General features: G+C 41.5%; 1 protein-coding gene across 2 annotated transcripts in view; it reads left to right on the forward strand.

Annotated features, from left to right (window-relative positions):
- The window catches only part of THSD7A (thrombospondin type 1 domain containing 7A), a 475,647-nt gene that overhangs the window by 441,006 nt on the left and 11,236 nt on the right, over positions 1-23,405 (forward strand). For both annotated transcript variants that reach the window (XM_027540050.1, XM_027540049.1), the window contains exons 18-23: positions 1,973-2,117; positions 3,676-3,791; positions 7,258-7,375; positions 7,623-7,768; positions 8,188-8,362; positions 22,324-22,497. In XM_027540050.1, coding sequence (XP_027395851.1) covers positions 1,973-2,117; positions 3,676-3,791; positions 7,258-7,375; positions 7,623-7,768; positions 8,188-8,362; positions 22,324-22,497 — 874 coding nt within the window. The remainder of the gene's footprint in view (positions 1-1,972; positions 2,118-3,675; positions 3,792-7,257; positions 7,376-7,622; positions 7,769-8,187; positions 8,363-22,323; positions 22,498-23,405) is intronic.

Here is a 23,405-nt window from a genome sequence, read left to right on the forward strand (position 1 = left end):
AAAATATTTAATGTGTAATTTATTTGCTGAAATATAATATGGGACAGATACATGTTTTCAAGGAGAAATTAATTTTCTGTTCCAGTGTTAACATTATTAAAGATGCTGATTAGCAGCCAACTGATAGAGCAGGAGCAAAACAGGGGTGGCATTTGACTTGGATACAGAATAAACTTCAATAAAGAATCAATCAGCTGTTTCACAAGGGTATGCAAATGATTTTGTATTCTAATTTCATAGCATCAGGTTTGAAGTTACTGTTTCTGCTCTTAATAACCAAATGTTTCCAAAACAAGACTGTACCAGTAGGAGAATGACAGCCAGGTTTTTTAAATTAGTGCTACCTTATATTTGTGTGCATGTATGTGTGCACATTAGGAAAATATTAATAGCTGTTTTTCCATGGACAGAGGAGCCTCGTGGGCTGCAATCCATGGCGTCACAGAGTCAAGCACAACTGATCAACTAATACACACACATACACACAATCTTAATTTTGGGGGTCCAAGAAAATAGATTATAAGTTCTGTGACCCACAGTAAAATTTGTGACCTACAGTAATTAGTATGAGCATATATTTTTGTGTATGGATGATGTGATGTATCTATTAATATTTGACACATACTCTTTTTTTATCCCAGTTTTATTGAGAGATAATCAACAGACATGTTTAAGGCATACAGCATGATGGTTTGATTTACGTATATTGTGAAACGATTACCACAATAGTTTCAGCTAGCATCCATCTTCTCAAATACGTATGATAAAAAGAAGAAAAGAATAAAGGGGGAAAAATGTTCTGCTTGTGATGAGAACTGTTAAGATTAACTCTGTTAACACCTTTGCTATATAACATACGGCAGTGTTAGCTACAGTCATCATGCTGAACTTGATGTAGTCCAAGTAGTAGGGATGTATCCCTACTACTTACTGTCTTACAACTGGAAATTTGTACCTTTGACCACTTTCCTCCAGTTCTCCCTCTCCCCTACCCCTACGTCTGTTAACTGCAAGTCTGATCTTTTTCTATGAGTTTTGTTTTTTTGTTTTAAATGCCACATGTAAGTGAGAGCGTACGGTATTTGTCTCTGACACTTCACTTAGCATAATGTCTTTGGGGTCCATCCCTGTTGTCACAAATTGTAGGCATCCTCGTTTTTTATGGCTGAATAATATTCTGTTGTATAATCACACTACAGCTTATTTATCCATCGATGGGCATTTTGGGTTTTTTCTGTATCTTGATTATTGTAAATAATGCTGCAGTAAACATATGGGAACAGATATATTTTCAGGTTAGACACAGACTCTTAAGTATTGTCAACTGAAGAAAAAGACACAGCCTGAAAGTTGCCAGTTAAGTTTTATTTGGGGATCTTACTGAGGACAATGGCCTGGGAGACGGCCCTTTAGATAGCTCTGAGGAACTGCTCCAAAGAGGTAGAGGAGGAGGCTGAATAAGCAGGAGTTTTCTGCTGGGAAAAAAAAAAAACACATGTAGTCAAATATCAAGAGTACTGTTAATCAGTGAAACAGAAATCTCTAGTTAATGATTTTAGTGCTTTCCTGTGTATAGGATTATGCAGGACTCTGGGCTCATTGAAATTATTCCTTAGACATATATCTTAACCATCTCGGGTCAGTATCCAAAGCACAGAACGCTGCCTCTTTCTCTCGATCCTGTTTGCCTCAGGGCACATCGCCTGCGGCAGCTGCAGTGGTAAGGGTTTGGTCCTTGTGGAACGGGACAGTGGCACCATTCTCTGTCTGCCGGGATGGCAGGCAGCATTCCCGGTCCACAGCCTCTTAGAGGCAGATGGCACATCAGAAACTCATCCAACTCCTGGACTTACAGATGAGATTAGCCAGTGGCCCAAAGGTTCTAACTCTTGCTCCAGTGCTTGCCTTAATCCATTTGCTCTTGTGTGGCCAAGTGCTCACCTTTCTGAGGAGTTACGTTATTCTCTGTCAGCCTTGCAATCAAAGCACTTTCCGGCAAAGGGCAGCTGATCCCATCAGACAACCAGCTGAGGAGGGAAGAGCCTGCCCTGACACTGTGGAGAAGGAACCCTGCAACCTGAACAAAAACTGCTTCCACTATGATTATAATGTAACAGGTACGTGAGTAGCCTTCACCTCATAAAGGCCAAATTCCACGTCTGTCAGCTTAGCAGCATTCCCAGAAGGATGGTTCACCTCCATCCACATGTCTTTTGGACATGCTACCTGGTGGTTTAGTCACTGAGTCGTGTCTGACTCTTGTGACCCCATGGACTGTAGCCCACCAGGTTCCTCTGTCCATGGGATTCTCCAGGCAAGAATACTGGAGTGGGCTGCCATTTCCTTCTCCAGGGGATCTTCCCGACCCAGGGATCGAACCCACGTCTCCTGCATTACAGGCAGATTCTTTACCACCTGAGTCCCCAGGAAAGCCATACACACTGCTTACTCTCCCAGCAGTAATTCTGTATTAAATGAAATAAATATTTATCTGTCTTATTTTTAATAAACATCAAGATAGAGAATGAAAAATTCACACAAACATTAGCTCTTAAGGCAGACTGTGAATAGTCTAAGGGTACCTATGTAAGACATCCTCCCACTTTCAGAAGGTGGAAATAAACATCTTTCCCATGGATAACAGTTTATTGAAAGATGTCTTTCTTCTTCAGAATATGTTTAATCATTATGAGTACTGGGACAACAATTCTTTGTGTGGGGGCAGTTCATATGCATGATTAGTCTGATGTAAAAAGCATTAGCAAGCTTAACCTTCCAAATTGTGTATGAAGAGAATTTTTTAGTGTTATCAAAGATCTAGGCAAAAAAAAAAGACTGTATTTTTTAGAAGAAAAAAAGGCTTATCATAAATTATATTTTTCCCCAAACCCTCGTCTCATATGTCATCAAGGCATATACTCTAGGAAAGAAGAGTTTTTTTGGCTTATATGACTTGGGGCAACACTGAAACTTATTTTGGAATTTTCCCCCATGTAATTTTCATGCTGAAATAAACCCCAGAAACTGTACTATGACACATAGCAGTCAGCTTGATTTTTTGTTCCTTTTGGTTTTCTCTTCAATTTGCTTTTGTGACACAATGAAATCACAGTTCTCTGGGACAGGCTACATTACCCTGGGAAGAAAGATAAAAGAATTACCTTGCAAAAGATACTTAATACGAGAAATAAATATGGCCAAGCTGGTTTTGAAATAAATAATACATTTTACAATATCCTAAGTATGGACAGCAAGTGAAATAGTTTTATTTGGATGTAACTGCACAAAATGCCAGACATTTAAAATTATGATTATTTTGCTAAAACAAAAATGTTGAGATTTACATTTTTACTTTAATTAGGATAAACAGTTTCTAAGTGACATTTCACCTGCAGGCCACAGCCATTTTTACAGCATCACCAAACGACTAGCCATCAAGATGGTCAAGGAGACAGCTGCCTCAGGAATAATCCCTGTAGCTGTGTGCAGCCCCAGCAATTCCATTTGACTCCTGATACGTTCAAAGCTGGGACCCATATGCTCTGCATGTGTGATGATTGATGGTGGGGCTTAGGAAGCAGTTGTGAATTAAATACGGGATTCAGGTCATCCGAGTTTCATTTGAAATCTGTTCCGTACATAGCCTTCTGTTCTGATGCACTCCTTCCCTTTCAGACTGGAGCACGTGCCAGCTGAGCGAGAAGGCAGTATGTGGGAATGGCATTAAAACAAGGATGTTGGATTGTGTTCGAAGTGACGGCAAGTCAGTTAACCTGAAATACTGTGAAGAGGTGAGGGGAGGCTGTGTTATATCTTTGTGAGTAAATTCTTCCCGAATAGTCTCAATTCATGCTGAGCCAAGTGACCGGTGCGTTATGCAGCTCTTTGCCAGCAGATGTTTTCTGCTAAACACGCTCTTGAAAAGAGATTCTTTCCAGCACTACTGATTTCTACACATAATTTCCTGTATTTTGTTCTGCTGGGAGCCCAAAGGTATGCTAATTAGCCCATTCTGAAAGAAATGCTTGGGTAACAATAAGTAATCAAGGTGAATAAAGGCAATAAATCTTAATCAGACTGCTCATCATCTTTTGTAATTTCATATGAATTTTGTGTTGCCTGGGACACCTGCCAAGAGCCGTCATTTATTCTCTCTGTTGCAAAACATTGATTGCATGTGGTTTCGTAACAGATTTTGATATTAGGATCTAATATCCAGCTGTGAGAGTCTGAGTCAGGTCTGGGTAAGAGAGAGCTTGAAATCCAAACAAAGGAATGGAGTCTACCATTAGTATCTTTTGGGTACAGAGATCTGTAACTGTTAATTCTCCAGTTTACAAAAGTAGTGTTATCGTTTCTAATATGACCTTGTGAAATGTGAGAAAATGTAGTAGTGGTTTTCACGAAGCTGTTCTTCAGGTTACAATTATTTTGTCTGATTTCCAGACGAAAAGGGTACTCATCTTCCTGACAGGTTTTGACTCCTCCTGAACTAAGGCCCAGTGGTTCAACATGAACCAAGACGAGCTTGAACCTTTGTAGACCTGGAACACCAGGGAGGGACTTGTAGCCTCAGTAGGGCTCAGTGGACATGTGACCACAGTCTCTGTCTGCCTGTCCTAGAGCTTATTATAAGCCTGTGGTAAATTATTCCAAATCTTAAGGGAAAACTCAAGATGGAAATATTTTAATCCATTTGATATCTTTGATATTATCATATAGACCTAATTTAACTTTCTATATATCTGTCCATAGGCACGGAGTTCCCAAATGCACTGAAAACAAATTTAGTTAATAAATTCCTCTTACAACATAATTCAGTCAATTATGGCCTTAGCTTTAATCAGAAATTTCATACCTGAATCAATTTGGCTTTGAAACTAATAACATTGAAGTAATGTGACCACTATAAAAATACAAAAATAACATTATTAGTGAATATTATTTTATAGTTATACACACAGGCTGGAGAGCATCCTGTGATCTGCCTCTCACATGAGTCTTTTTTTTGTTTTTGCAAATGCACATGCAAATGCCCTTCTAGGCCAGAATAAAATAACAATGAAAAGCTCTGAGAGCTTTCAGAAAGCTTAACCCAAATCATATAAGTTGTTGTGTCACTAAGTCGTGTCCAACTCTCTACATAATCACATAAGACCAGTGTTTAAGTATCTCATATGACTCCAGAAAAAAGATATAAATAAAGCCTTTTATTTCTTAAATGAAATGTGAGTAAAAGTCTGAGAAATAGTTTTTGTTATCCAGAAGTCTGGATAAATTTACTTTTATGTACAAATATTATTATGTTTGATTACTATGATGACAATTAGGGATTCAAATTGTAACATTTTAGCACATACTGTATTCAGGGAGAACAGTGCTCCTCTCACAGGAATTGGATTAAAGAATTCATATCTCATTTTATCCCCTATGGAAGCAGCGACTTCCTATGGAAGCAGCAGGAATTGGATTAAACAATTCATATCCCATTTTACCCACCCTATGGAAGCAGGACTGAGCGACTGAACTGAACTGATGGAAGCAGTAGAATTAAATAATAGCCCTGAGAAAAGCTGGCTGTCTTTTCTAACACTGGATTGGTTGCCTACCTACTAATACATGTGCAAACCCTTCATTCCGTGCAGCTGCAGTAGCTAACTCTTGCTGTTCCTCTAACAGCCAAAAAGAAAGATGGCACTGCTATCCAACAAAGAGGAAAATTAGGGTTAAACCCATCCAGCATTTATATAGCACTTCTGTCTTTGATGTTTCTCAGACATTAATTTACCTGATACCTAATAATTTGGTTTCTCCTTTCCTATTCTTTGATCCCTGAACATATGTTTAGGTAAATGATAGATTAGATAGATGATAGAGGAGAAAAGAAGAAACAATAAATTTAAGAAACACTACATTGTAAAGCAACTGTACTCCAATAAAAATGAAGTAATAAAAAAATTTAAGAGAGTAAGTAGTACAGGGTTAAAATATCTTACTGCTAGATACCCAAAATGTCTGTAAACAGACATCCTTTTTAATCCCCTAGTGAAATAAATAAGCCAATAGTAATTGAATTCTGTGATTCAAACCCTTTCTCTATGAAACCATCATGTACCTTAAAAGCAAAACATAATTTTTATCATATCACCGTAAGATTTCCATCTCTAATCTCCAGTCACTTCAAGTGATTTTCTGAGACTTAAGTGATATGGTAAAAGTTTTCATACCAAATGCTCAGCTTTGTCAAGTATTACTGGTGGAGAATATAATGGGAGTGTCTGCTGAGGGTTCTGGTGCATAGATCACCAATCTGATCCTCTCCCAGTGCATAACTTGGAGCCAGGAGCACTACTTGAATCACAACATAACATTTCAGAAAACTTTTCTTTTGCCATTTTCTGCTATATAGATTAGACACTATAAGCTTATCTTTCATGTAGAAATAAAAAAGGTCTTAAAAATCCCCAAGGATTACCAATTTTAAAAATTGCACTTTCCTAACCTGCTCTTAATTTTTTCCATCTCAGTGCTACTTTGCACCTTAGACTTTTAACATGTGTGCATACACAGTGGATAAAATCTCTTCCTGTACTATAAAGGTAGAATACTTAAGCAGTGCAACTGAATGCAATAAAATACACATTATTATGAGATGAGGCTAATGCCAAAATAACAATTACACCACCGTTGGCTGCTGAGTTTTAAAAGAGAAAATCTCTGTAAAAAATTAATAAATATATATAAAATATTTGTAATAAAAATTCTAAAGGCCCACTCCTCCTTTTGAGAGAAGTAGCTTATTCAAAACTGTTTTATATTATGTTAGTACATTATATTTGGGGGTTTGAGTGGCAAGTGGTCTTTAACTTTTCTCCTTTGCTTTTCAGTTTGACATCCACATATAAAAATAATATCCCCCAAATGCAATTATATGTCTGTATATTGATGATAGTCTTGGTGTTTAGTAGAAAATATTTGTGCTTAGACCTATTTATTCCTCCTTTAGGGAAATTCAACCAATATGGAGATTAAATCTTCCTTTTTTCATTTTTTATTTAAAAAGGTCAATAATATATAAGTATATTACATAAATTTGTTTCTCCATTCATCCTATTCCTTTTGCCCCACCTCTCCTGGAGTGAACCACTTTATATTTTTAATAGTTGGGGTCTTTGTCCTGCAGACATGTTTTTACTTTATTATGCATCTTGCTTATTCTCGGCATCAGTACTAACAGATCTGCCTCTGTCCTTTCAGCTTGGCTTGGAGAAGACTTGGCAGATGAACATGTCCTGCATGGTGGAATGTCCTGTGAACTGTCAGCTTTCTGACTGGTCTCCGTGGTCAGAATGTTCTCAAACGTGTGGCCTCACAGGTTTGTTTGTGCCTTATTTGGCATTTGATTAATGGTCAAGGAGTACAAAATAAAACGTCCCTCTTACTTTAAGTCATATCAGACAATCTTCAGAAAGGTTGAAGCGGGGTATATTTCTTTCCAAAACATCTAAACCTTTCTTGTTCCTCAAACCTCAGGAGAAATGTCTTTGATCCCTTCTCCGAGAAAGATACATGCTTGATAATATGGCATATTACTAACAGTGCATCACGTTGTATCTTTTAAGGAAAAATGATCCGAAGACGAACAGTGACCCAGCCCTTTCAGGGTGATGGAAGACCATGCCCTGCCTTGATGGAACAGTCCAAGCCTTGCCCAGTGAAGCCCTGTTATCAGTGGCGGTATGGCCCATGGTCTGCATGCCAAGTGCAGGTAATCAGTCTCAAGAAGTGGTATGGAAATGTGTATTCTTTATTTGCAGAGACTTGGTTTCAGAAATCTCTCTCAGAGCTTACAGATGGCATGTTTCTTGTTAAAGATTTTAGTACCTTGCCATTTCATAGCTGTTTAATTAGTTTTGATAACAAGCACTTCCTGTCCCGTATTTTAAAACCATTTGGAGACTGATCCATTTTAATGAAAATTTATTTGCCTGTCTTTGGCTAGAAAACAAATAAATTGTTCATTGTATGCTTTATAGCTGGTGCCCTACAGGACTTCTTCCCTAGGGTTTCAGATGCTCCTTAAACTGCTCATAAATCATAATCAGTGGTGCAGAGATGACTGTTGAGCGATAAGCTAACTAATGAATTATTTTCTTTCCTGATTAGTCATTTCTTCCTCCACTTCAGGATGCACAGTGTGGCGAAGGGACCAGAACAAGGAATATTTCTTGTGTAGTGAGTGATGGGTCAGCTGACGATTTCAGCAAAGTGGTGGATGAAGAATTCTGCACTGACATTGAACCCGCTATAGATGGTAATAAAAAAGCGGTTCTCGAAGAAACCTGCACCCAGCCTTGCCCAGGTAACAACAGCAAAACAGAATTCATACTTTTGGCCATTCCTTACCAGGACCACGGTGAAGGGGTTGCATGTGTAAGCCCAAGGTAAGAGATGTCAACAGTCTTCTCATTCAGTAATACCTGTGCAAACAGCTAGAGGCTGTAGTGTGGATGAAGTGGGCATTGCCTCCTTATTGCCAGCTGGGGGTGAAGTCCAGTTCCACATGAGCCTCTATTGACACTCACCTCCTTGGAGTTTTAACATCTGCAAAGAATGGCAGAACATATATGTATTCAGGATTTCCAGAAAGAGAGAACGGAGAATGAGAGGCAGGCAGTGTTTATACACATAATGCATAGAGAAGGATTTAAGTCATAATGAAAGCTTCTTGTGGGTCCTGGGTACAGTGCACAACAAATTCATACCTAGATACGCTGTAGTGAAAACATAGAATGTAGGAAAATAGAGAATTTATGAAGCATTCAGAAAGAAAAATCAGATTACCCACAACTGGAAGACAATCAGAATTATAACAGATATCGTCTTAGATAGATGGAAGCCAAAAGATAATGAAATATATTCAGAGCATGATACAAAATAATCAACAACCTAAAATTCTACTGCCAGCTAAATTATCATTCGAGAGTAAGAAAAAATAATGCTATGTGAGAAAACTTTCCAAGAAATCAGTGGCTCAATGTTGGACACAGGAGCGAAGCAAGTAAAATGTGCAAGGAAAATGCTATGTATCAAGTGGTGTAGAAATAACTAGCAGCAAGTGATATGTTAATGATGAGGAATTTGGGCTTCAAGTAGAACACCCAAAGGCAGATAGAGTCAAAATAATCGCATTGTCAAACATGACCCTGGGCCTTAAGATCAAGGGGCAGCAATATATTTGTGGGCTAGAAAAGAACAGGAGAAGGCAATGGCAACCCACTCCAGTACTCTTGCCTGGAAAATCCCATGGGCGGAGGAGCCTGGTAGGCTGCCGTCTATGGGGTCACACGGAGTCGGACACGACTGAAGTGACTTAGCAGCAGCAGCAGCATTCCATTGTATGTATGTACGTGTTTTTGTGCATTCCTCTCTTCCTGGACATTTAGCTTCCATGTCTTAGGTGTTGTAAATAGTGATGCAGTGAACTCTGGGGTGGGTGTGTCTTTTCCAGTCATACTTTTCTCTGGATACAGGCCCAAGAGTGGGATTTCCAGACCATACAGTATCTGTGTCTTTAGGGTCTTAAGGAACCTCCATGCTGTTCTCCACACGGTTGTTAGCAATTTAGGTTTTCAGCAGCAGTGTGGGAAGGTTCCCTTTTTTCCAGGCCCTTCCTAGCATTTGCTCTTTGTAGACTTTTTGATGATGGTCATTTTGACAGGTGAGAGGTGATACCTCAGTGTAGATGTGTAGCTTTGATTCGCGCTTTTTTTTTTTTTTTTTTTTGATATTTATTTGTTTGTTTCTGGGTTTCTTTTTTTGTCTGTGCTAGGTCTTTGTTGCTGTGTGCAGGCTTTCTCTCGTTGCGATGTGCGGGCTTCTCACTGTGGTGGCTTCTCTTGTTGGGGAGCGTGGGTTCAAGGCGCACAGGCTTCAGTAGTTGAACATCTCATGAGCTCCAGTTGTGGTGCACAGGCTTAGTTGTTCCCTGGCATGTGGGATCTTCCCAGACCAGGAATCGAACTTGTACAAGGCACACTCTTAACCTCTGAACCACCAGGAAAGTCCTTAATTTGCTTTTCTCTAACAATCGGCTACAGGGAAGACCTTGGTAGGTGCTTTTTTTCTTTTAAAGAGTATGAGTAAAATTTCCCTGTTGAAATTGACTTTTTGAAAGCCTGCCCTGTTTTGAATTGTTATTCGATTATGTACCCCAGGCCATTGTCTTAAAGCAGGAGTCACTTACAGCTGTACAGACATATTGAGTTTTTAGTGCACCAGCGCCGAAGAATTGATGCTTTTGAACTGTGGTGTTGGAGAAGACTCTTGAGAGTCCCTTGGACTGCAAGGAGATCCAACCAGTCCATTCTGAAGGAGATCAGCCCTGGGATTTCTTTGGAAAGAATGATGCTAAAGCTGAAACTCCAGTACTTTGGCCACCTCATGCAAAGAGTTGACTCATTGGAAAAGACTGATGCTGGGAGGGATTGGGGACGGGAGGAGAAGGGGACGACAGAGGATGAGATGGCTGGATGGCATCACTGACTCGATAGACGTGAGTCTGAGTGAACTCTGGGAGTTGGTGATGGAAAGGGAGGCCTGGCGTGCTGCAGTTCATGGGGTCGCAAAGAGTCAGACATGACTGAGCGACTGAACTGAACTGAACGGATCTGAGCACATAGATTTCAATTTGCTGTTACTAGAAATGGCCACAAGGTGGCAGCATTTAGTCTTTCCAAACTGGTTATTGGGGCACCAGACCCTTAGAGAAAGTCCTGTTCCTGGGTTGTAAATGCCAGTGGAATGTAACAGAAAAAAAGACTCAAGGGTTGTGTCTTATTTCCTGCCTCTGTTCTTCACCCCTACCTGGACAAATCCCAAACCCTTCAAATCTGCCCTGCCAATGGTGCTATCATCTTTAAGTTGGGCACCTCAAAGGAAGGAAACTGGAGGTAGGAAACCCACCAACAGGAGCTATGGAGACCTGATAACTTTTCAAAGCTCCTCCAGCCCCAAGGGCCCACCATCCTTTGGGTACAGTCGGTATACCTGTGGAAGACTGGCCCCTAGCATGGGCACTGGGCTTTCATCCAAGGGGACAGACATTACAGGCCCAAGAGGGGCTCGTTCGCCGGCGCATTGCTGTCACCTCCCTCAGCACCATGGACAGTCCAGCTGGGGGACCCAGGTTGCTCAGGCTCCAGGGTGTAGCAGAGCCAGGGTCACCAAGCCCCACGGGGCATATAGGAGAGAACTCATTTTACTTGTAAAATTAGTACTTATTTTCTGCTGGAGTGTAGTTGTATCCCAGGGTTGAGTTTGCTGTAGGTGGACAGCAACTAGATGCAGATACACATAGATGAGTATCTAGTCTTTTGAGGATGCTTTGCCCTCCTGGGGTATGAGTGGAGAGTAGGGTTTTCTGTGGTGTACCGTACATAGCTCCTTGTTGATGCTCTTTTTTGAGATATTTGAGTGTGTATAAGAAGATCCCCTGGAGAAAGAAATGGCAATCCACTCCAGTATTCTTGCCTGGACAATCCAATGGACAGAGGAGCCTTGCCGGTCTATGGGGCTGCAAGAGTCGGACACGACTTAGCAACTAAACCACCACCACCACGTTAATAGAAGATGAGATGGCTGGAAGGCATCACCAGTGCAGTGGACATGAACTTGGACAAATTTCAGGAGGTGGTGAGGGACAGGGAGGCCAGGCATGCTACAGTCCATGGGGTCACAAAGAGTCAGACACGACTGGGTGGCTGAACAACAATGTTATCTCCAAAGCTTCCCTGGTGGCTCAGTGGTAAAGAATCTGCCAATGCAGGACCCACACGTTCAATCCCTGGGTCAGGAAGATCCCCTGGAGAAGGAAATGACAACCCACTCCAGTATTCTTGCCTGGGAAACCCCATGGACAGAGGAGCCCAATGGGCTACCTGAGGTCTCTAGACGGAGACACCACTTAGTGATTAAATCACCATCACCACAGGTTAATCTCAGCGTCCTGACCTAAGCCTACCCCTGCTCTTCCCCCAACAAAATCCTAGGTGCGTTTTCTAAGACTCTGTCTTCTGTAGATGAATTCCTTTGTCTCCATTTTTAGATTCCATCTAAAGGTGATCTGTACGACATTTGTCTTCCTCTGTCAGATGTACTTCACCTAGAATGATCGTCAGTAGGTCCTTCAGCGTTCCTGCAAATGGTATTAGGTTATTCACTGAGATGGCTGAGTAACATTCCCTTGTACATAAATGCATCTTCTTCTGTTCATCTCTGGAAGGACACAGGATTGCCTTCATGTCTTGGCTATTGTAAATAATGCTGCAGGGAACATTGGGGTGCTTTGTTTTTTCCAGTTACCTGGAACATTTTTCCAGTTATACTCAAACCCCAACAAACAGTGGGGTTTGTTTTTTCCAGTTATACTTTTCTCCAGATATACACCCAAGAGTAGATTTCTGGACCATAATGTATCTGTGTCTTTAGGGTTTCAAGGGAACTCCATGCTGTTCTCTACACTGGCTGTTAGCAATTTTTATTTTCAGCAGCAGTGCAGAAGGGTTCTCTTTTCTGCAGCCCCTTTCCAGCACTTACTGTTTGTAGACTTTTTGATGGTAGCCGTTCTGACGGATAAAAGGTGATACTTCTGTGGAGATATGATTTGCTTTGTGAGAGTGGCCACTGGTAAGGATCTTTGTCGGTGCTTTCTTTAAGAGTGTGAGTAAAATTTACCTGTGGAAATGGGCTTCTTGAATGCCTGCTCTGTTTCAATTTGTTACGTGATTATGTCTTGAAGGCAGAAGACACTTACAGCCCCAGAGGCCTTGTGAATTTAGGCATGAACTTCCTGATGTTCAAGCTGGTTTTAGAAAAGGCAGAGGAACCAGAGATCAAATTGCCAACATCCGCTGGATCATGGAAAAAGCAAGAGAGTTCCAGAAAAACATCTATTTCTGCTTTATTGACTATGCCAAAGCCTTTGACTGTGTGGATCACAATAAACTGGAAAATTCTGAAAGAGATGGGAATACCAGACCACCTGATCTGCCTCTTGAGAAATTTGTATGCAGGTCAGGAAGCAACAGTTAGAACTGGACATGGAACAACAGACTGGTTCCAAATAGGAAAAGGAGTTCGTCAAGGCTGTATATTGTCACCCTGTTTATTTAACTTATATGCAGAGTACATCATGAGAAACGCTGGACTGGAAGAAACACAAACTGGAATCAAGATTGCCAGGAGAAATATCAATAACCTCAGATATGCAGGTGACACCACCCTTATGGCAGAAAGTGAAGAGGAACTAAAGGGCCTCTTGATGAAATTGAAAGTGGAGAGTGAAAAAGTTGGCTTAAAGCTCAACATTCAGAAAACAAAGATCATGGCATCTGGTCCCATCACTTCCTGGGAAATAGATGGGGAAACAGTGGAAACAGTGTCAGACTTTATTTTTCAGGGCTCCAAAATCACTGCAGATGGTGACTGCAGCCATGAAATTAAAAGACGCTTACTTCTTGGAAGGAAAGTTATGACCAACCTAGATAGCCTATTCAAAAGCAGAGACATTACTTTGTCAACAAAGGTCCGTCTAGTCAAGGCTATGGTTTTTCCTGTGGTCATGTATGGATGTGAGAGTTGGACTGTGAAGAAGGCTGAGCACTGAAGAATTGATGCTTTTGAACTGTGGTGTTGGAGAAGGCTCTTGAGAGTCCCTTGGACTGCAAGGAGATCCAACCAGTCCATTCTGAAGGAGGTCAGCCCTGGGATTTCTTTGGAGGGAGTGATGCTGAAGCTGAAACTCCAGTACTTTGGCCACCTCATGTGAAAAGTTGACTCATTGGAAAAGACTCTGATGCTGGGAGGGATTGGGGGCAGGAGGAGAAGGGGACGACAGAGGATGAAATGGCTGGATGGCATCACTGACTCGATGGACGTGAGTCTGAGTGAACTCCGGGAGTTTGTGATGGACAGGGAGGCCTGGCGTGCTGCGATTCATGGGGTCGCAAAGAGTCAGACATGACTGAGACTGAACTGAACTGAACTGCAGAGTACATCATGAGAAATGCTGGGCTGGAAGAAGCACAAGCTGGAATCAAGATTTCCTGAGGAAATATCAATAACCTCAGACATGCAGATGACACCACCCTTATGGCAGATAGTGAAGAGGAACTAAAGAACCCCTTGATGAAGGTGAAAGTGGAGAGTGAAAAAGTTGGCTTAAAGCTCAACATTCAGAAAACGAAGATCATGGCATCTGGTCCCATCATTTCCTGGCAAATAGATGGGGAAACAGGGGAAACAGTGGCTGACTTTATTTTTCTGGACTCCAAAATCACCGCAGATGGTGCAGCCATGAAATTAAAAGACACTTACTCCTTGGATGGAACGTTATGACCAACCTAGATAGCATATTCAAAAGCAGAGACATTACTTTGTCAACAAAGGTCCGTCTAGTCAAGGCTATGGTTTTTCCAGTGGTCATGTATGTATGTGAGAGTTGGACTATGAAGAAAGCTGAGCACTGAAGAATTGATGCTTTTGAACTGTGGTGTTGGAGAAGAGTCTTGAGAGTCCCTTGGACTGCAAGGAGATCCAACCAGTCCATCCTAAAGGAGATCAGTCCTGGATGTTTATTGGAAGGACTGATGCTGAAGCTGAAACTCCAATACTTTGGCCACCTGATGCGAAGAGCTGACTCATTGGAACAGACTCTGATGCTGGGAGGGATTGAGGGCAGGAGAAGAAGGGGACAACAGAGGATGAGATGGCTGGATGGCATCACTGACTCAGTGGACATGGGTTTCGGTAGACTCTGGGAGTTGGTGATGGACAGGGAGGCCTGGCGTGCTGCAGTTCATCGGGTCACAAAGAGTCGGACACGACTGAGTGAACTGAACTGAACTGACCACTGTTTTCAAAGTTGTTGTTCCTAGAAATGGCCACGAGGTGGCAGCACCTCTTCTTTCCCCATCTCTGGTTACTGGGGCACCAGAGTCAGAGAAAATTGTGTCCTGGGTTGTAAATGAGAGTGGAATGTGCCAGAACAATGACCCAAGGGCTTGTGTCTCATTACTTCTTGCCCATCACTCTTCACCCGCATCTCTGGACAAATCCCAAATTCTTCAGTTCTGCCCTTCCGAAGGTGCTGTCGTCATCTTCAAGTCAGGTAGCTCTAAAGATGGAATCTGGAGGTAAGAACGCCAGCACTGGGAGCCCTAGAGACCAGATGACTTTTCAGAGCTCTTCCAGCCCAAAAGGTCCAACCTCCTTTGGGGGCCCTCAGCTTGGTGTGACTGTGGCGGGCCAGCCCGGGTGAAAGATTGTGCTTTCACACAGAGGGGACAAACACTCCAGGTCCTATGGGGGCCCACTTTTTGGCATATCCGAGGACCGTCCAGCCTTTCACCCACGGCTGCCCAGACTCCAGGGATGTGGCAGCAGCCCGGCTCACAGAGGCCTGAGGGGAATATAGGAGGCAATTCATTTTATTTGTCAAATTAAAATTTTTATTTGAAATATAGTTGATTTCCAACGTTGAGTATGTTGTAGGTATGCAGCAACTTGATAAGATAGATGAATATCTCATCTTTGGGGGATGTTTTTCCCCATAAGGTATTCGAGTGTTGAGTAGGGTTCCCTGTGCTGTAATGTAGGCCCTTATTGATGCTCTTAGAGATATTTGAGTGTGCATATGTGTTAATCCCAAAGTCCTGCTTAAACCCTCCCCGCCCCACCCCCGATCTTTCCCCTTCAGTCACCCTGAGTGGTATTTCCAAGACTGTGTCTTTGTCTTTTGTGAAGGTGTTCTTTTGCACCAATTTATACATTCCATCTATAACTGATACCCTATGACCTTTGTCTTCCTGTGTCTGATGTACTTCATCTAGAATGATCATTGGTGTTCCTTCAAATGGCATTAGTTCATTCATTGGGAGAGCTGAGTAACATCCTCTTGTATGTATGTATATATATACACACACACACACCCCCATTCATCTCTGGAAGTATATTATGGTTGCCTGCATGTCCTGGCTATTGTAAATAGTGCTGCAATGAATGTTGGGGTACATGTGTCTTTTCCAGTCATACTTTGCTCCAAATGTACACCCAAGAGTGGGATTTCCGGACCATATTGTACTTGTGTCTGGGTTTTAAGGAATCTCCATGCTGTTCTCCAGGGAGGCTGTTAGCGCTTTGTTTTCAGCAGCATTGGAGGAGGGTCACCTTTTCTCCAGAGCCTCTCTAGAACTTACTCTTTGTAGCCTTTTTGGTGATGGCCATTCTGATGGGTCACAGTCGGTGGTGATGCCTCTGTGTAGATTCGGTTGTACGTCTCTTTGTGGGCACTGGTAAGGATCCTTGTAGGTGTTTTTTGTTTTGTTCTGTTTTGTTTCTTTTAAAGAGTGTGATTAACATTTACCTATTGAAATTTGCTTTTTTAAAGCCAATTCTTTTTTTTTTTTTTTTTGATTGTATAACTTTTTTTTTTAAACTTTACATAATTGTATTAGCTTTGCCAAATATCAAAATGAATCCGCCACAGGTATACAAAGCCAATTCTAAGTGTTAGTTGGTTAGGTACCCCAGGCCATGACTGCAGGGTAGAAGGTGTTTATAGCCCTGCAGGCCTTTGGAGTTCAACGTGCCCCGAGCACTGGTCTTAAAGCTGCTGTTACTGGAAACAGCCCAAGTGTGGCAGCGCTTCTGGTTATTGCTGCCCCAGACTCAGAGAGAAGGCCTGTTTTGAGTTGTGAATGAGTGTGGAATGTGCCAGAATACCCACAGGCTCATGTCTCATTGCTTCTTGCCCATCATTTTTCACCCCCACTACCTGACAGAACCCCAAACCTTCCATTCTTCCCTGCAGAATGCGCTGTCATTAAGTTGGACGCCGCTAAGGAAGGAATCTGGAGGTAGGAACCCCACCACCGGGAGCCCTGGAGACCAGATATCTTTTCAAAGTTCCTCCAGCCCAAAGGGTCCACCATCCTCCGGGAACCTTAGGCGTGGTGTGGCTGTGGAGAGCCAGTCTGGGTCCCGAGACTGTGCTTTCATCCAGCGGGGACAAGCAGTGCAATGATTAGTTGCTCAGTCATGGAGAACTCTGCGACCCCACGGTCTGTAGCCCGCCAGGCTCCTCTGTCCATGGGGATTCTCCAGGCAAGGATACTAGAATGAGTTGTCTTGCCCTCCTCCAGGGGATCTTCCTGACCCAGGGGTTGAACCCAGGTCTTCCTCATTGCAGGTAGATGCTTTACCATCTGAGCCACCAGGGAAGCCCAGGAATACTGGAATGGTAGCCTATCCCTTCTCCAGGACATTGTCCCAACCCAGGAATCCAACAGGGGTCTCCTGCACTGCAGGTGGATTCTTTACCAGCTGAGCCACAAGGGGACCCCCCCCCCCCCACAGGGGCTCAGTTGCTGGCATATCCTTCTCAGACCCAGGCAGCTCAGTCTCCAGGGCTGTGGCAGCAGCCCAGGTCACTGAGCCCTGAGGGGAATATTGGAGGCTATTCATTTATCACATTAATGTTTACTTTCTACTGAAGTATAGTTGCTTTCCAGTGCTGAGTTGGTTGTAGGATACAGCAACTTGAAGAGGTATACAGTGATGAATATCTGGTCTTTGGGGGATGCTTTGCCTCTCTCCTGTATGCTGAAGCATTAACTAGGTTTCCCTGAGCTGTACTCTAGTCCCTTGGTGATGCTCTTTTTTAAGATACTTGAGTGTGTATATATTAATCCCAACATCCTGATCAAACCCTGCCTTCACTCTTTCCCCTTCAGTAATCCTGAGTGGCTCTTCCAAGACTGTGAGTCTCTTTGTAAATGAATTTTTGGTATCAGTTTTTTAGATTCCATCTATAAGTGATACTGCATGATATTTGTCTTCCTGTGTCTGACATAACTCACCTAGAATGATCACTGGTAGGTCCTTCTGTGTATATATCCATCACTGACTCGATGGACGTGAGTCTGAGTGAACTCCGGGAGATGGTGATGGACAGGGAGGCCTGGCGTGCTGTGACTCATGGGGTCGCAAAGAGTCGGACATGACTGAGCGATTGAACTGAACTGAACTGAACTGAAATAGCCCAGACCATGTGGTATCTGTGTCTTTAGGTTTTTAAGGAAACTCCATGCTGTTCTCCACAGTGGATGTTAACAGTTTACATTTTCAGCAGCACTGAGGAGAGTTCCTTTTCTCCAGGCCCACTCCAGCACTTACTGTTTTTAGACTTTTTGATGATTGCCTTACTGACAGGTGAGAGGTGATCCCTCAGTATAGATTTGATTTGCATTCCTCTAATGATGGGGCTTCCCTGGTGGCTCAGAGGTTAAAGCGTCTGCCTGCAATGCAGGAGACCCAGGTTTGATCCCTGGGTCGGGAAGATCCCCTAGAGAAGGAAATGGTAACCCCCACTCCAGTATTCTTGTCTGGAAAATCCCATGGATGGAGAAGCCTGGTGGGCTACAGTCGCAAAGAGTCGAACACGACTGAGCGACTTCACAGAACAGAACAGAATGATGGACAATGTTGAGGATCTTTGTTAGGTCCTTTTTTCTTTTAAACAGTGAGTAAAGTTACCTGAAATTGGCTTCTTAAAAGCCTGCCCTGTTTGAATTGTTATTCCATTATGTACCCCAGGCCATTTCTTGAAGGAAGGAGTCTTACAGTCCCGCAGACTTTGTGAGTTTTAAGTGCCCCTGTGCACCTGTTTTAAAGTTGCTTTTACTCAAAATGGCCACGAGGAGGCAGCATTTCTTCATTCCCAACTCTGCTTATTGGGGCACCAAAGGAAACAGCAACCCACTTCAGTGTTCTTGCCTGGAGAATCCCAGGGACGGGGGAGCCGTCTCTGGAGTCGCACAGAGTCGGACACGACTGAAGTGACTTAGCAGCAGTAGCAGCAGACTTACAGAAAGTACTGTTCTGGGTTCTCAATGAGAGTGGAATGTGCCAGAACACCCACCCAAGGGTTTGTGTGTTATTACTTCTTGCCCATTTCCCTTCACCAGCCAAACCCCACCTCAGACAAACCCCAGGCTCTCAACTCTGTTCTGCTGAGGTTTCTGTCAGTATTTGAGAAGTGCAAATTAATTCAAGGAGGTATCACCTCCCACCTGTCAGAATGACCATCATGTAAAGTCAACATCAGTAAGTGCTGTAGAGACTGGAGAAATGGGAACCCTCCCACAGTTTGTGGAAATATAATTTGGTACAACCATTTAGGAGTGCATTATGGAAGCTGCTTAAAAAACTAAAAATACAACCACTATATGATCTAGCAGTCCCACTCCTGGGCATAATTCGAAAAAGATTCACGCATGCCTGTGTTCTTGGTGGTGGTGGTTACAATTACCAAGACATGGAGGTAATCCAAGTGTCGATGTAATTGACAGAGGAATGGACAAAGAAGATGTGGTACATACATACAAGGGAATATTACTCAGCCATTAATAAGAATGGAGCTGTGCCATTTGCAGCAACAGCGATGGGCCTGGAGATTAGTATAATAAGTGAAGTAAGTCACAGAAGGACAAATACCGTATGATGGTGCTTACACGTGGAATCTAAAAAAAAGACACAAATGAACTATTTACAAAACAGATCCAGACTCACAAGAGCACAAACTTGGTTACCAGGGGGGAAGGGATTGGGAAGTGGCTTGAGAGTTTGCGACTGACATATACACACTCCTACAGATAATTGACAAGGCTTGCTGCATAGCACAGGGAACTTGGCTTAATGTTCTGTCACAGTTTAAATGGGAAAAGAAGTTGAAAACGAATGGATACTTGTATAGGTACAGGGAATCACTTATGCTGTACACTTGTAGCTAACACATCATTGTTAATCAACTGGACTCCAGTATAAAATCTGTTGTAAACAACTTGAAGAAAAACTTCAAGATCTCATAGTAACATAGAACAGGGCAATTCACCATTTTAATTAAAGCAAATTAGAAATCCAGTGGGAGGCTCCTGTTGTAAATTACAATCTATTCATTTCCACTCCTCTCTTGCTAATTTTTTCCAATGATGGGTTTAAAAGCTAGCAACATATGAGCTAATAAGCTTAAAGAGTAGAATATTGAGGTAGCAAATGCATTTCAAACAGTTGTAATTATCTTTGGCAGACAGAGTGTAGTTTTATTATTACAGTGGTTTATATGACAAAATATAAAAATATATTTTATGCAAGTCAGTGCCTCACACTCATTTACTGTTATTAAATCTTGGAAGCTTGACATAGATTATTTTGGAGTGCTAATTGTATAATTTACAGACTAACATTAAAAGATTGAATTTTGTGTCAAAATACACTATGTCAAGTGGTATGAGAAGAGAGCTAAAGCCTAGTAGTAAAAAGGTGTATTTTACTTCCATGGAGTTTGTGGTCTCTGAGATGAAGTTATACTACACTCATATTGACAGGAGCTCCTCTATTTCATCTTTAATAGTTTCTCCTGTATAATTAAAAACTGAGTGACCCAAAAGGAGCATTTCCTAAGGGATATAAATATTTCTAAAACTTTCTTTGACCGCTTAAAAATTATTACTAGTTTCTCCCTAGCAATTCCAAAATTTACTAGAATTTCCTTCATTTTAGGATGACATTACACAGAGTAATAATAACACACTATAATCAAGGCCCACAAAATTCAGTCCACTTCAGTATTATACATGGATCTGTTTGTCAATAATTCACATCTTTCCAGAACTTCTTAATCCTGCCACAAGTTTTTTTTCATTAATCAGATCTGCAGGCAACTTTGTGCTAACGTTAGACATCTTCAGCATAATATAAGACAATATAAATTAGGTGATATGGCTGAAATAAAGTGATAAGAACTTCTTATGGATCTGTATTTATCAAAATGTACTGTACCCTCTGAACGGTATCATCAAGCAGTGTCCTAAAGAATGAATTAGTGTATGGGAAAGGTGTATTGCATTAAGTCTTCCCTGTTCTGAAAATGATTGAAGATGAACACATACTATGACCCAACAATTCTACAGAACTATAACTAATTTCTAGTTATAAACCCAAAAGAGATACCTATGTAAGTTCACCAAAAGACCCACTAAAATGTTCACAACAGCAGTATTCATAATGAGAAAAATTTACAACTCTATACACTCCCGTCAGTAGTATAATGGATATGTAAATGGTGGTATGTTTATATAATAAAGCACAGCAGTAACAATGAGCAAATTGTGGTGGATCTCACAAACATTAATGAGGGAAAGAAGCCAAACTATAGAAAGCGCATGTGGTTCTGCTCCGTGCATAACCTGGGGAGGGTTACTGAGATTCTGAGAATGCTTGGTCGCTTGATTTAAAGGTTGCTTACATGGGTATTTAATCAGATTGTGAAAATTCAGCTGTCTGTGCACTTGTGTCATCATTTTGCATCTATATTATTCTTCAGTATATAATTGAAGAGAGTGGCAGAAGTAGACTGAAGATACAGGTCAGAGGAAATTGTGTGTGTTACTGCCACACCAGAGCAGATTGGTTGGCTGTCTCACCACCACAGCTTTGAGAAGAAATAGGAACCAAGCCTTGGACTTCAAGTTCCTCAAAATTTTGAATACCTAGATAACAAGACCTCTATTTATATTTTCTTTTAATAGTACCAAGTGCTTAGCAAACCTCTTTATGATGATAATGACAAGAGTTGCGGTGGTTGGTGTTAATTCAGTATCGTTGTCATTTAAGATAAGGGGAATCATGACAGACAAGCTGCTTTAAACATAGTTTACATTTGATATCATTAAGCAACACATAGCCTATACTCAGTAACATCCACTCAGAAAATGACACTTTTAGCACAAATGTATAAATAGACTCTTGAGAGTCCCTTGGACTACAAGGAGATCAACCAGTCCTTCCTAAGGAGATCAGTCCTGGGTGTTCATTGGAAGGACTGATGTTGAGGCTGAAACTCCAATACTTTGGCCACCTGATGCAAAGAGCTGACTCATTTGGAAAGACCCTGATGCTGGGAAACATTGAGGGCAGGAGGAGAATGGGATGACAGAGGATGAGATAGTTGGATGGCATCACTGACTCAATGGACATGGGTTTGGGTGGACTCTGGGAGTTGGTGAAGGACAGGGAGGCCTGGCGTGCTGCAGTTCATGGGGTTGCAAAGAGTCGGACACGAACTGAACTGAATATACGCCTTACCAATATCATGTATGACTGGCATACCTAAAAACAATGCTTAATTGGCTTAAACATAAAATGATGATCTGGCTGGCTATTCTTTATGGGCAAGGGTATAAACTACCACCCTGTGTTTTGCAGGTGACTGTTATTTGAAGGACTGGTCTTCCTGGAGCCTGTGTCAGCTGACCTGTGTGAATGGCGAGGACCTCGGCTTTGGTGGAATACAGGTCCGTTCCAGAGCGGTGATTATACAAGAACTAGAGAACCAACATCTGTGCCCCGAGCAGAAGCTGGAAACAAAACCATGTGATGGTGAGTGCGACCATTCATAACACCTATTTATTTTAGTGTTGTGTTGATAAGCAAAGGAAAAAGTGTAAATTTTTCTCTTAGATAAGGAAATTTGCTAAGATCTCACTTTTAAAAAGTTGAGAATTAGGTTAAGGGTATGATTCTGAATTCTAAAGATTTAGAGAAAAAGAGTCTTGCCACCCTTCATAAGTTAGGTATGAAATACTTAAGAGTATCTCTAAGTTTTATGAGTTAAAGCAAGCTAAGATCATTTGGAGCATGTTATTTGTACATACCTATAACAATCCTGATCCAATGTGAATCTAAAAATATCCTCAATTTATTTAAATCAAAAGAAAAATTACAAAGAAATAGCAAAATGAGACATTTTACTATAGTCTCAGAAATTGATAAAGTATTGGTAAGGACTGGTCTGAATTTTATAAACAGAATATATAAAAATATATGTTTCTATGTCATGTGTATATGTATATACACACAGAGCCATGCACCCAATATAAGCAATACATTTACAAAAACCTCAGAGCATTATTGTCATGTAGCAGAGAATGTCTTGCTCAACAAAACACCTTCTCATTCTTGCTTATGTTCTGAAATAATTAAGGAGCATGACATATATTAGCAAAGAAGGGCCAAAATAACATCTGTATTACTGAAAAGTTGAGGAAAGCTTAGAATGTTAGAGAACAGTGCTTACAGAAAAAGCCACCTGACTAGATGACTTAACCCAGGAATTATTGAATTATCCACCTTTGATTACATTTTCTCAAATTTACCATCCATATTCTGGGGACAGGGTAAGTAAAGAAGGAGAGATAGGACAGCAGTTACAATAAGTGAGTTAATGCCCAAGAAAAGAAAGAGGATTGTTTACCCCATCATGACAGTTAGGAATCAGCAACAACAAT

This window comes from Bos indicus x Bos taurus, chromosome 4, assembly GCF_003369695.1.
Source record: "Bos indicus x Bos taurus breed Angus x Brahman F1 hybrid chromosome 4, Bos_hybrid_MaternalHap_v2.0, whole genome shotgun sequence".
Lineage (NCBI taxonomy): Eukaryota > Metazoa > Chordata > Mammalia > Artiodactyla > Bovidae > Bos > Bos indicus x Bos taurus.